The sequence below is a fragment of the Budorcas taxicolor genome, chromosome 5 (genome assembly GCF_023091745.1).
Source record: "Budorcas taxicolor isolate Tak-1 chromosome 5, Takin1.1, whole genome shotgun sequence".
Lineage (NCBI taxonomy): Eukaryota > Metazoa > Chordata > Mammalia > Artiodactyla > Bovidae > Budorcas > Budorcas taxicolor.
The window spans coordinates 114891961-114905720 of NC_068914.1; the positions used below are offsets into that span (position 1 = coordinate 114891961).

The 13760-nt window shown below is 43.8% G+C and overlaps 1 protein-coding gene across 1 annotated transcript in view; it reads right to left on the reverse strand.

The window, feature by feature from the left end:
• Positions 1–1458: 1458 nt before the first annotated feature.
• BPIFC (BPI fold containing family C) overlaps positions 1459–13760 on the reverse strand; it is a 37665-nt gene continuing 25363 nt past the window's right edge. Inside the window, exons 12-15 of the mRNA XM_052640847.1 lie at positions 5425–5467; positions 3727–3790; positions 2899–2975; positions 1459–2006 (exon numbers count right to left, since the gene is read on the reverse strand). Of these exons, the coding sequence (XP_052496807.1) occupies positions 1887–2006; positions 2899–2975; positions 3727–3790; positions 5425–5467 (304 nt within the window). The 3' untranslated portion in view covers positions 1459–1886. The remainder of the gene's footprint in view (positions 2007–2898; positions 2976–3726; positions 3791–5424; positions 5468–13760) is intronic.

Below are 13760 nucleotides of genomic sequence, written 5' to 3' on the forward strand. Positions count from 1 at the left end.
CCTGGGTGTTCATTGGATGGACTGATGTTGAAGCTGAAACTCAATACTTTGGCCACCTGATGCGAAGAGCTGACTCATTTGAAAAGACCCTGATGCTGGGAAAGATTGAGGGTAGGAGGAGAAGGGGACGACAGAGGATGAGATGGTTGGATGGCATCACCAACTTGATGGACATGGGTTTGGGTGGACTCCGGGAGTTGGTGATGGACAGGGAGGCCTGGCATGCTGCAGTTCATGGGGTCGCAGAGTGGGACACAACTGAGTGACTGAACTGCACTGAACTGAGTGAGGGAGAAAGAGATGTCTGCAGGTGAGAAAGAGAAACATTTAAACAGATATCACAACGGAAATTTTGTAATGTTTCAAAACGAATTTGTGAACACAGTAAATACCCTCCTCAGAAAAGAGCATTCCGAAGGAGGAAACATGACAGTTTATCATTTATTCCAACAACTCTGACGAGGACATCTATTGAGGTCAGATGAGCAATACAAAGATGAGTAAACGGCAGTTGTTGTGGATGTCTAGGGCTTCCCAGCCTAGTCTTCTCTGATGACTAAGTACTCTATGAACGTGCTTTTATACACACTGCCTTTTCTTCACAGTAATAAGTGAGCCTTAAGTGTTTTCTATTTCCAATCCTACCTCATGTAAAGAACAGCAACGTTGGATTTAGAAAGGCTTGGGTTGAATTTTTACTGTTGCTGTTTACTAGCTTTGTATGATAAATATCTTTTTAATAATTTTTTTCCTTTTCTATAAAATGGGATAGTAATTCTTCACAAGTGGTCGTGAAGATTAAACACTGGGTAAGCCCGCCAGTAAACAGCAGTCTTCCGTTCCCCCACTGGATTGTCAGCATCACAAAAGCAAAGTGTGGATTCTATTTCCTACAAGTGTGGATTCTATTTAGTTCCCCTTTTCTCCTCTTCTGCCCCGATTTCACCCCATTGATTTGTTGCTCCAACAACATTAATCTATCTATGATTTATCTAGTACTCTGCATTGCCATTTCATTTAATTTGAGAGAGAAAACAGCCTAAAACTTAAAGTGATACAATTTGTAGAGTTTCCTGCAATCACTGTTTCTCTCCAGACACATCTAAAAGAGAACATATTCCCTTTTTAAATCAAGTTTTGAAATCTGTACAAGCTCAGTTTGTGGTAGTATTAAAAACACTAGGGAATTTCCCGATGGTCCAGTGGTTGGAACTCTGCATTTCCAAGAGGTCCCAGATTCCATCCCTCACTAAGGAACTAAGATCCCACAAGCCAGAAGGCCGTGCAGAGTGGGAGAGAAAAAAAATAAAAACAAACAAACAAAAAACCCTTAAGGACACTACATTCTCTTCTTACCTGTCTTATTTTATTACAAAAAAATCAGGGACAAGAAACTTTGCAAATGAAAAGGCAAAATTTACTTTGATAGAAAACAATTTTAATTAAATACAGGGGACAGTAGCAGTAAATATAAAACATAAAATTCAGTATGCAGGGAGGAGGGAACCCTAGAGAGCTGAAGAGGCTGAAGGGATATCTGCTGACAACAACTGATGCAAATCTGTATTTGAGACCTTCTCACAGACCTTAGAAGTAATACCTTGTTCTTGGCCAGAGAATCTCACAGACACAGGAGCACACAACATGCACTCAAACATGAACGCACGTTCAAACATCTACCCCTTCACACACATGGGGACACACACACAGCCTGATTTAACCCTTCCACCCAGTTTGCCTCCCTCTGTATTCCTGAGGCTTTGAAAAAGAAAACTTCCGGTGTTCCACAAGGGCTTTACAATTCCAGTGTGTACTGTCTTCCGGCTCTGGGTTTATAGGAGCTATGGGATTAAGGGCCATTTGCTTCCTGGAGTCTAAACAGGCAATCATGGGGTTGGCTTCCCGCTCCACTGTCCACTTCTCAGGTGCAGACCTTCCCAACCAAGGAAACCTGGCTGCTGCTTTGATGTTTTATACTTCAGGTTGGTGGAGATCAAAAGAAAACCCTGAAAAGGATGCAACAACGAGGACGACGTCAAACTTGGGGGTGTGCAGCCATAGGATGTCTAAGTCTGCCTGAGGGGTGAGGGGGATGGGGCTTCTTTGCCGGGTCCTACTATATCATGCCCTCGTCTACCCCCACCTCCTTGTCAATGCCTCAGACAGAGGAACCGGCTATTTTGGATTCTCGTCACCTTGTGCGACTTAAGCAATTCTAGAAGGGGACATGGGGAGGGAATAGGGGGTGCAGAGTAGTACATGGGATTGGAGAATTCTGTCAGCGTCTCACATCTACCTCCCCAAACCAAAAAGCCCCAGAAGGGAAGAAATAAGGTATTCTGAAGTTTGTGAATGATGATTGACCAGGAAACCACTTTACAGCAGATCCCTGAACCCAGAGGAGTGTCTGTGGTTCAGTCCAAAGTTTACTCACTAGGGGAATCAGAAGAGCCAATCTGGTCTCGAATATGCCCTTTCCAGCTACAAAAACCTTTTCACCTCTCTGAGTCTTCCTGCCCTCATCTATAAAATGGGATTCACAAGCCCAGCCTTACAGCATATCTTGTGGAACAAATGAAAGAAAGGGCACTAGTGCACCTTCTTGTACTGTGGTGTGGATAAACTTGGCTTCAGAGGGAGATCAGATTTGGTCTGATGTGGTTTTTTTTTTTTCTGGTGTGATTTTTAAACTCAGGTTTAAGGGCTTTTCATTATTTAAGAGCTATTAAGGGCTTTTCACTATTTAAGAGATATTTAAGAGCTAAATATCTCATTTATAAAATTCCTTGGGCTGGGAAAAAACAAAGCAGAACAAAATAAAACAAAAAGTGAGCAAAATAAGAAGAGGTGCATTCTACGATGAAAAGAAATGGGGCAATTAATATTGATAATTCTTACCTCAAGAACTTCAATATCTGAATTGACGAGTGAGATTTTGTGTGGGTTGGGTAGAGGAAATCCTTGCTGTAATTTTGCTAAAATACAGAATAAGATGTGAAATAATTGGGCACCGGCATGGAAGATTTGGTAAACTTTTTAGTAAGAGGCTAACAAAAAACTTTTTGATACTTTATCCTTCCACTCTTCCTGGTTCTGTGCCTTCAATTCCCTCTGATATATCCCTAGCATTTTCCTGAAAGAATGGTTAATTAATCTGTGCTTAATAAAAATGTACTTGCAACTATGTGTATCTGGATGGCAGAAAAAAAAAGATAGCAACTCATCCAACTTGTATTTTGAAAATACCTTAATCAGTGGGTCCTGAGAATATTTGGATTTCCAATACAAAACATATTTTAACCAAGCCGCACTCAAGATGCTACCGTTTGTGAACAATTGCAGTGTAGGTCTGGGATTGTCATTCCACTGTCTATTCCAGTGGTGATCTTTGCATAAGAACCACAGAGACACCCTCAAAGAGAGCTTCATCTCATTTCTGGCTGACCCAAAGGAGACTCTTGACTGCCCAAGGAGAAGAGTTTTAATTTCCTTAGCTCAACCAGAGTTAGTGGTTCTTGCTTGCAAGTAGGGTTGCTAACAAGGCTTGAAGCTGGAATATTTAATTTCAAAGCCATATAGTTGATGGTATCAACTCTTGTCAATTCTGGCCCTGGCCTGGATTCATAATAACACATTAGCAACTACAAGCTTCAGGATGGAAAGTCCCGGACAATCCCCAATATGTAACCAGTGTCCGAGTTACATTGTTTCCCCAGACTCCCTTACCGTTGGCTAGTGGGAGGACTCCAAAGTGGAGAATGGAGGACAGAATATTCTCAAACCTCAAGACCTAAAATGAAAGGGGAAACTGGATCAGTTGCTAAATGAGGGTATTTTGAAAGTACGATGCCTGGTTTGGACATGCACTCTCCCAGACCTTATCAGAATGGGCAGCAATAATCAACATTCCCCATAGACATATTCTAGGTTTCCAGACACGGAAACCTATTTTGTGGAAAACCATTTTTGTAGGGTTTCCTAATATTTGTTCCTCATTGAAGATGGGCATTTTTGCCTCTCTACACTGGATCATGGTGACAAAAATGCAGAGGGGCCACACAACGGCAGCAAATGTGGCAGCTTAGATATCAAGTAAGACAATCTAGAATGGCCAATAGATATTCTAGGTAGCGGTCTGTCATTAATTTATTAGGAATTCCCGTCACAGGAGTTTCCCTATGTTATGCTCTATAGTCAATGGCACCACCAGAACATGCAATTTATCTTTAATAAACTAAGTAGTTGTATAATCTTAGCAAAATGCTTCCCTCATAGCTCAGTTGGTAAAGAATCCTTCTGCAATGCAGGAGACCTTGGTTCTATTGCTGGGTTGGGAAGATCCGCTGGAGAATGGAAAGACTACCCACTCCAGTATTCTGGCCTGGAGAATTCCATATACTGTATAGTCCATGGAGTCGCAAAGAGTTGGACATGACTGAACGACTTTCACTTTAGCAAACTGCTGGTTCCTGGGAAGACTCAGGTATTAAAAACAAACAGACTATGATGAACTTCAGTTCATTTAATGAATGTGTTTTAAGCATCCTATATGCTTAGCAATAATAAGAACCTTTTTGCAGCTTAGCAAGGATGGCTCTGAAGCAGACTTCCTAGGTGTATCTCTTGTTTTGACCACCTTACTGTGTGATGTTGGGGAAGTTCCTTAACCTCTCTGTGCCTCAATTACCTCAACCATAAAGTGAAGATAATAATACTAATCCCTTGGGGTTTTACCAGGATTAAACAAGTTAATATTATGTAAAATTCCCTATATACACCATTGTCATTTTTTTCGGAGATGTCTACAAACATTGCTAAATGCTCCTGAAGGGGAAAATTGACCCTAACTGAGAACCATTTCTCTATAACGTAAGTGACATGTAGAGACAAGCTAGAGACATAAATTGGTGATTTGGCTGATCTTCCTGAAGCTTGGGGCAGAGGGTTTCCAAGTTGTATGTTGGGATGAGCTCTTCCAATTAGGAGGTCACCAAGATAGACCCCTCCAAAGAGGCATCTACACAACCAACCTTAACTTAATTTTAGGAGATGGGTAGAAAACCTTTGAAGAACAAACTGAACCATGCCTAACAATTCATTTAGGGCATCATCCTTTGGTGGTCTGAATCGTAAGCTCTAGGGGATTATTTTATCCAAAAAAATGACATGTTCCTGAAAATGTCTGTTCCCTCCCCTAGCATTACATAGTCTTAACAATCTTTTGAATTCTTTTTAAAGTCTTTTTGAATATATACAAGGGAATTCCTCTCTTGCTTAATGGTTAATGGGCTTGGTGGATGTGTAGCTACATAAAGAATTTTAAAATCAAAGCCTACACTAAGAGGCAAAGAAAACAATTATCCAGCTACTATATAGATTTCTCCTTTTTCCCTAGGTGGGAACTTGGAGAGCACTGCTTCTTACCTCAATATTGCTGCGACTGGACTCTGGCAAAGAAAGGCGGAATCTGAAAATGAAACAAAACAACAAAAAACAATAGGAACAAGTTCAAGGAGGGAACGCTTAAGAACAACCACATCAGTAGAAAGAAACAGAAATAAAAAGAAACACTTTTTTCCTTCAATAAGTTATTATTTAAAAGCCACACAAACTTGTGAGAACATCGAGTTCTAGTACGTCCTTCTTGCTGCTGAAGAAGCAGGGCAGGAAAAACGGAAACAAGATGGGTTGCCCAAGTGCATTCGCTGTAAGGGACTTACTGTTGCCAACTTGAAACACAGAACACTTTTGTTTTGGCTGAGATCTGTAGTGTTTGACATCTTAGTCCTCCTACCAGGAACCAGACCAGGCCCTGGCAGTGATAGTAACCAGCCCTAACCGTTGGGCCACCAGGGAATTTCCCAGAACATTCTTAGTAAGCAGTCTTTAAGTCTTCTTGCCCTAAACTCAACCTTGTAACTTCCCCAAGTTAGACTGGCCCCTTATTAATAAATATGACAATGACAGTGATGACGAGAGTGGTGGTGACATGGACTCTTCTAGAAGCTATATAAACATTTAAAATGTAATCTTCCCAATGACTCTGTGCATGATGCCACTATTACTGCCTCTTTGGCAGACAAGAAAACTGATGATCAAGGAGTTCACAAACAACATCTAAGTGTCTCCCTATCTATGCCCCTCTTCAATAAGGTGTGGCCACTTTACTCAGCTGTGCCTCTCCCAAGAATATTTCTGCTATAACATTTAAGAAATAAATGTGCATGGAAGAGGTAAGTTTGCTTATTATCAGCCAATAGCATGTTAGTATGAATTAGGCTTTGAGGTTTCTTTAAAGTGACAGCTAAAAACAAAAACTAGAAAGACTGTTAATTCTGACAAGGATCAGCAATGGTACCAGAGGGAACTTTTCAGATATAGTGTTTCCATCTCAAGGGGTGCAGGTTCAGTCCCTGGTTGAGAAATTAAGATCCCACATGCCCTGAAGTGCGGCCCAAAAAATAAATTAAAAAAAAAAAGAGAGATGATATCAGAGGCCCTGTGGCTCAGATTGATCTTACTAGAAAGTGAAGACCAGAATTTTTAGGGCATCCTTGAAGGAAGTAAGCTGAGCAATTGAACATCACTTTAAGATACTGCTGGGGAAATGTGAGGTGGATGCCTCCCCCTGGTCAACCTGCTTCTTATGAGGGACAGTCTAGGGCAGTCTAGAAATTCGGCCTACACGAGAGAGGAACACACTTGTGAGTCTCCTTTCTGTTCTTCCATGACATCTCCAAACCATGAGTGGTTACCATCTGAGGTTCCTACAAACCAGCTGTCCTCTTCTTGGGCACGCGTGCTCAGTTGCTAAGTCGTGTCCGACTCTTTTGAGACCCTGTGGACTGTAGCCCACCAGGCTCCTCTGTCCGTGGGATTATCCCAGCAAAAATACTGGAGCCAGTTGCCATCTTCTACTCCGGGGGATCTTCTCGACCCAGGGATGGGACGCATGTGTCTACTGTGTCTCCTAAGCTGGCAGGCGGATTCTTCTCCACTGGGCCACCTGGGATTACTTCTGTTTCCTAGTTCTCAATTTACCCTGCTAGTTTGAAGTGAAGTGAAGTCGCTCAGTCGTGTTTGACTCTTTGCAACCCCATGGACTGTAGCCTACCAGGCTTTTCAGTCTATGGGATTTTCCAGGCAAGAGTACTGGAGTGGGTTGCCATTTAATAGACAAGTCTCACTAACTAAACTCTTCCTGTCCTGGCTCTGAAAAACACAAAAGCTCAACTCAGACCACTAGGTGGCAACCAACTTCACTCCTTTGACCTTGTATTCTCCACTTGGCCCCTAATCTGTTACTTCAAGCCCTGCTGTGCTGGGCTGTGTATATTTGCTCAGTTATGTCTGACTCTTTTCGACCCCATGGACTGTAACCCGCCAGGCTCCTCAGTCCATGAGGATTCTCCAGGCAGGAATACTGGAGCGAGTTGCTATACCCTCCTCCAGGGGATCTTCCCAACCCAGGAATTGAGCCCAGGTCTCCGGCATTGCTGATGGATTTTTTTACAGTCTGAGGCACCAGGGAAGCCCTGAAGTCCTGCTACTAGCAGCTGATTTTCATTAGAGAAACACAGAGTAGCTGGAGAGAAAGGGAGCTCAAATAGTTCTATGTTTCAGGCATATAAAAGTATAACCTATTTTATTTAATTTTGGCTATGCCACATGGCATGCAGGATCTTAGTCCCCCCACGAGGGACTGAACTTGCATCCCCTGTATTGGAAACGTGGAGTCTTAACCACTAGACTTGATAGTCCAGGTAAAGCCTATTTTTAAGGGTTTGGGGGCTTCCATGGCTGTCTGGTGGTTGACTTCACTCCGTCACTGTAGGGGGTGCGGGTTTGAACCCTGGTCAGGGAACTAAGATCCTGCGTGCCACATGGCAGAAAGAAAGAAGAGAAGAGAAAAAGAAAGGAACGTTTTGGAGAAGGTTTATTGCTCTGACCGAAAACCAGAGCTAAACTGCAAATTTTAAAACACAGCAAAAGAAAAATTTTCTTCATATTCTGAGTTAATGTAGCAAGTGTGGCATACTGAAGGCCAAGTGGACCAAAGCACAGACACTCACAATGCCTTTCCTGCAACCCTGTGGCCATGGCAGACGTTGATAATGAATCCCTGCACACAGTCCCTATAATAATTGCTTCTCTCTTTGCCCTCTGACTATAAGCTCCCTGTGGGTTGAGATCCAGTCTTAGTTCTCTTTGTATTCCTAGGACTGAGTACAGAGCATGACATATATCACACATAGTTTTCCCTCATTCACTCATTGACTCTTCTAGCAGATATCTATTGAATACCTAGTAAATGTCAGCCCTGGAACTGGGACCAGAGATAGAAATGTGAGTAAAAATCAAACACAGTCACTATCCCATGTAGTCTGCAGCCCAGTGGGAAGGCAGACATTAACCAAACAATCGCACTGATGAAGGCTCAATTAAAGGTTAGATAAAAACTCTGAAGGAAAGAAATGCGTTCATTGAGGTAAATGACAAAAGAACCTGATCTAACTTGGTGGATGCAGTAAGGTTTCCAAGGAAGGGCTGTGTCTTAGAGTTGACATAAGAAGGATGAGCAGGATTAAAAAGGCAAAATGGAGAAGGAAGGGGGAAGGGGTCTGGGCAGAGGTTGCAAAGGTCTGCGTAGAGAGAACAGAAAGCTAGGGAGACAGCCGCAGTATGATGCTAGACAGACAGACTGTGGCTGGCTATCTGACCAGGCTAGACCACTCAGGCCATGTTAGAAATTTCATGTTTATCTGGAAAGGAATCTATGGAAGGTTTCTAAGGAGGGGTGGGGGATGTCAGTGCTCTGTAAAGATCACTCTAGTTGCACACGGAGAAAAGATTGGCAGGGTGAGGATCCCAGGTGCTTCTTCTATGCTCAGTAATGTGCTAGGCAATGTGAAGAATTTTATTGATATCTGTATTTTTGAGGGATGGGGAGAAGCTGTATGTGCAGGAAACAATTATAGGATATTACAAATCAGCTTGTATTCAGGTGCTGTTTTATGGGTTTGCACACTACTTGTTGCAGGAATTCTGGGAAGGTGCGAAAAGTGATAAGACCAGAGTGGATTGTGTGTGTGTGTGTGTGTGTGTGTGTGTGTGTGTGTGTGTAATATGGGAGGAAAATAAACTGTCCTTTGAGAGAAGCACTCTGTATACTACCACGTACAACCACCTGTCACTTAGCACCCAGTACTGTAATTGCTTGTTAATCTGAGTGTTCCCCTCACTAAGCTGAGGACCCAGAAGGTAGAAACTATTGTTTTTCTCTCAACTCTCTGTATCAAGAACAGGGCAGAACATATACTTGGTGCTCTATAAATTCTTACTGAGTGTATGTATGGATAAATGAGCAGATAAAAGATGGATGGGAAAGTGTATATTTCAGGGTCCCCAACCCCTGGGCCATGGGCTGGTACTTGTTAGGAACTGGGCTGCACAGCAGGAGGTCAGCCACGGGTGGGCAATCAATGCCGTTTGTTCCCCATTGCTCCCCACTGCTGGCAATACTGCCTAAATCATCTCTCCCCATCCCTCCACCCCCACCCCGGTCCATGGAAAAATTTTGTCTTACACAAAATCGGTCCATGGTGCCAAAAATGTTGGGGACCACTGGTCTGATGGACTGAGGTCACCTTGAGGGTGAGGCAGCTGGAGCAGTATGCTCACTTTAGGGAGGGAAGACAGGCTGGTTTGAAAGGTAGGACCAGATGCTGAAGATCTTGAAAACCCTGGACTGTGGATTTAATCCAATGATGAACACTTTTGAGGGGAGGCATATGTTGAGCCTCCTCCAGAAGTAAAGGATTCTCTCTCTCAGGGAAAGTTTCCCAGTATTTTAACTCCATTGCCTTCTGCAGTCTAGAAATCTGCCCTCCCACCAATGAGACTGGGAGAAAGGGAAGAAGTCACTGGGGGTTGCTTCTCCAAGAGGGGCTCCCACTGCGGCCTTCCTTTCCCCTGGCCTCAACCGTAGCTCAGTGAGAGGGTGGAGACGGAAATCAGCCCGGTTGCCAAGCCTGAGCTCTGCTGGCCTGTCTGAGCACCGTTCCAACAGAAACTGAATCCATTCTTCCCAGACCTGTTTTCCTTTCTGTTTCTCACCAGATGGCTCACGCTGGGAAATGTTTATCTGCCCAACTGTGAGAAGTCGAGTTGGGTGTGATACTATCTGCTTGTAGGCAGCTATATTTGCATTCTCTGATGGTGCTGTGTGGGAGAGGTAGTAGGGCAACTGTGTGTGTGTGTGTGTGTGTGTGTGTGTGTGTGTGTGTGTGTACGCATATGCATGCACACGCACCTGTGTGTATGGTAGTGGGGTGGGGTGCAGTTTGGGAGCATCCAAATTCTTGATTATGGGAATGTCAAAAAAATGTTCCAAACTCTAAATGGTTGAGCAGTCATGTGCACTGGATTGCCTTGAACTTTACACGTGATTAAGAAAAAGGGTTAGAATTAAGTGATCTGTATGAAGGCCAAAAAAGGGAAAGTGTTGTTTAATTTAGTCTCTGAATTAGTCTCAAAAACACCTGTTACATGACCAATCTGGACTGGAGTTACCTCCAAATAGAACTGTGTTTGAAAAAAAAAAAAAGACTCAAATGTAGAAAGAGCTGTAACCCCGAAGGCCAACTCTGCAGCTTTTAAGACCCTCCTGACTTGTTATGTCTCTTCGGACCAATTTTTCCCGTTTTATTTGGCCAAACTTTGATCCCAGAATGGGGAAAGAATAAAGCCTTACCACTAGTTACAACAAAGTTTCTTGAGCACTGATTATGTTTTGGGAGCTGTGCTTTCCACACATTCTCATCTCTACCAATGACTTCCCTGGTGGCTCAGACGGTAAAGCGTCTGTCTACAATGCAGGAGACCCGGGTTCGAGGCCTGGGTTGGGAAGATCCCCTGGAGAAGGAAATGGCAATCCACTCCAGTACTATTGCCTAGAAAATCCCATGGACAGAGGAGCCTGGCAGGCTGCAGTCTATGGGGTCGCAAAGAGTCGGACACAACTGAGTGACTTCACTTCACCAATACGACACTCTAAACAGGGGCTCTGTTATGCTGAGGAAGAAACTGATTCTTAGAGGGGTCAGTGGACTTGTACAAGGTCACAAGTCAGCAAATGACTGAGGTAGAATTCACAATGAGACACGCTTGACTCCAGAGCCTGTGCTTCTAATTGGACATACCAAAGAAGTCAAGTTTGTTACTAATACTCCAGCTTTCACTTTCTTTAGCTTTCCTTGGCCGAGTTTCATTTAATGCAATGAGAAAAGGGCTGTGTGCTTTTACCATTTTAGGACATGCAATGCCAGTGTCTTCTCTTTTTTTCTATCAGTGCTTAAAACTGAGAAAGGATTTGCTGCCTATTTCAGTTTAACCTGACTCCATGCTCTTGGTTTCCTCCTCCAGGCAAGGATATTTATTTTATAAGTTGAAGGTCTAAGTGTCATTTTCTAAGTCTTAGCTATTAACCACATCTAATGTATAATGTAGCAAGTAAACAAACACGCATTGCTTTGAAGACTCACTCAGATTCAAGTTCTAGCTCTGCCATTCAATAGCTCTGTGACTCATGTAAAAAACTATTAATAAACAGAAAGCTTGATTAAATAGAGTCAGGAAACCGGAAGGGGGAGCTCTCACACCCTGGGACAACAGAGAGTCCAATAGGAAGAAGGAAGCCTCCTCTTCTTTTCTAGCAAGGACTCAGTTGAAGAAAAGCTATGGACTCTTTACTACAGCCCTCTTGACTTCCTTGTCCCCTCTGTAAAAGGGTTCTCCTTCCTTTGCCACGTGGGGGCTTGTACAAGTCTCTCCATGGTTATAGACCCCAAAATGCAATTCTCTGCTTGTCCCAAATTAAACCATGTTTGCTGGAGAAATATCTGGCAGTCCATTTATGTTGGTCAACATTTAGTTAATTGACCCATATAAACCATAAAATGGGGATAATAAGCTTCCTCTAGGATTAATCATTCAGTCTACAGACGTGGTTCTGGGTTCTGGAGATACAGGCTGTGAGGTTTAAATAGTATATGTGTGGTGCTTGGCACAGGACCAGCAGATAGTAAAGGCTCAATAATGAAGAGTAGTTATAAATAATAGAGCAAAAGGCTATTTCTCTAGTAGCCATCACTGGGCAGGAGGCAGAGGAGTGAGGTATTTTCCGAATAAAACTCTTGAAATACTCTTGAATAATTGAATATTGCCTTCCCTTGACTGAAGCCAGCATCCAAGTTTTAAATTGCCATCTTTTTTTTTAAAGACACTTAACATGCACTTTACATATATTAACTCACGTATTCCTTACAAGTCCTTAAAGTAGGTTTTACTACATCATTTTATAGAGGAGAAAATGTAGGCCCAGAGACATTAGGAAACTTGCCTGAGATCCCACAGCTAATGATATCTGGGCTAGGACGTGAACCAGCTATTCTGAGCCTGTGATTTCACCTCCTCTCTAAACTCTCCACCTTGGATTTGCCTGTGATTTCTACATCTTATGTCTAGGGAGCCAGCCCTGAGCAGCTCCAGAGAGCCACCCTCAGGAGAGGATGGTTAGGAAGGCTATGTGTTCTGGGGGATATGTTCAGAGGCCCTGTGTCCCCTGGTTCTTCTCAGGGGTGTTTCACTGATCCCCGTCCTCTTTACATCTCCTCCTGCTGTGTCTCTATGATGTGTGTGTGTGCCTGAATGCTAAGTGGCTTCAGTTGTGTCTGACTCTTTGCAGCCCTGTGGACTGTAGCCTGCCAGACTCCTCTGTCCATGGGATTCTCCAGGCAAGAATACTGGAGTGGGTTGCCATGCCCTCTTCCAGGGGATCTTCCCCACCCAGGGCTCAAACCCACATCTCATATCTCCTGCATTGGGGCAGGCAGATTCTTTACTACAATGCCGCCTTTCCTAGTGCCGCCTGGGAAGCCCCTCTATGATGTCACCTAGCAAACCGGCTCCCCCTGCAAAGCCTCTCTCCCAGAGCCCAGGAGCAGAGGCGTGGGCGTGTGGGAGACAGGTTTAAGACTGTTGCTGCCAACGATTAAAACATTCTGTCAGCACAGCTCTGCTCCTTTGCAGCCTTGCTTCTGGGTCTGGCTGGACCCGAGCGATGCCAGGCCCACCAGCCTTGCCCCCAGTCTGTTCACTGCCTGAGGCTTGCTGTTGTACCACAGCAGGAACCACCCTCAGACTCAGTGCATGTGACCTGTGCAGTGCTCAGGACTCCGTGCTCATTTTAATGCCCTGCTGTCTCCATCTTGCAGTTCTTCAAGATTTTTGAACAGGGGGCTCTGCACTTTCATTTTGCACCAAGCCTCACAAATTATGTAGGTAGTGCTGTTCAGAGCCCCTCAAGGCCTCAGGGTACGGGAAGCCTGCCCAGTGACCTGAATCTAAAGGAGGTCACGGGGAGTTTGAGGAGACTTTGGGAAGGCAGGAGTCCTACTTTCAGATTTGTGTTTCCAAGGTCAAAGCAGACTTGTGGACCTCAGGAAGCTGGAGAATGAATTCAAACATTTCTTTGGATGATGTGAATTTAACAGGTTACCATCAGTTTTCCTAATTATTCCTGGTGGCTCAGATGATAAAGAATCTGCACGCAATGCAGAAGACCAGGGTTCCATCCCTGGGTCAGGAAGATCCCTTGGAGAAGGGAATGGCTGAACACTCCAGTATTGTTGCCTGGAGAATTCCATAGACAGAGGTGCCTGGTGGGCTACAGTCCATGGGGTGGCAAAGAGTTGGACATG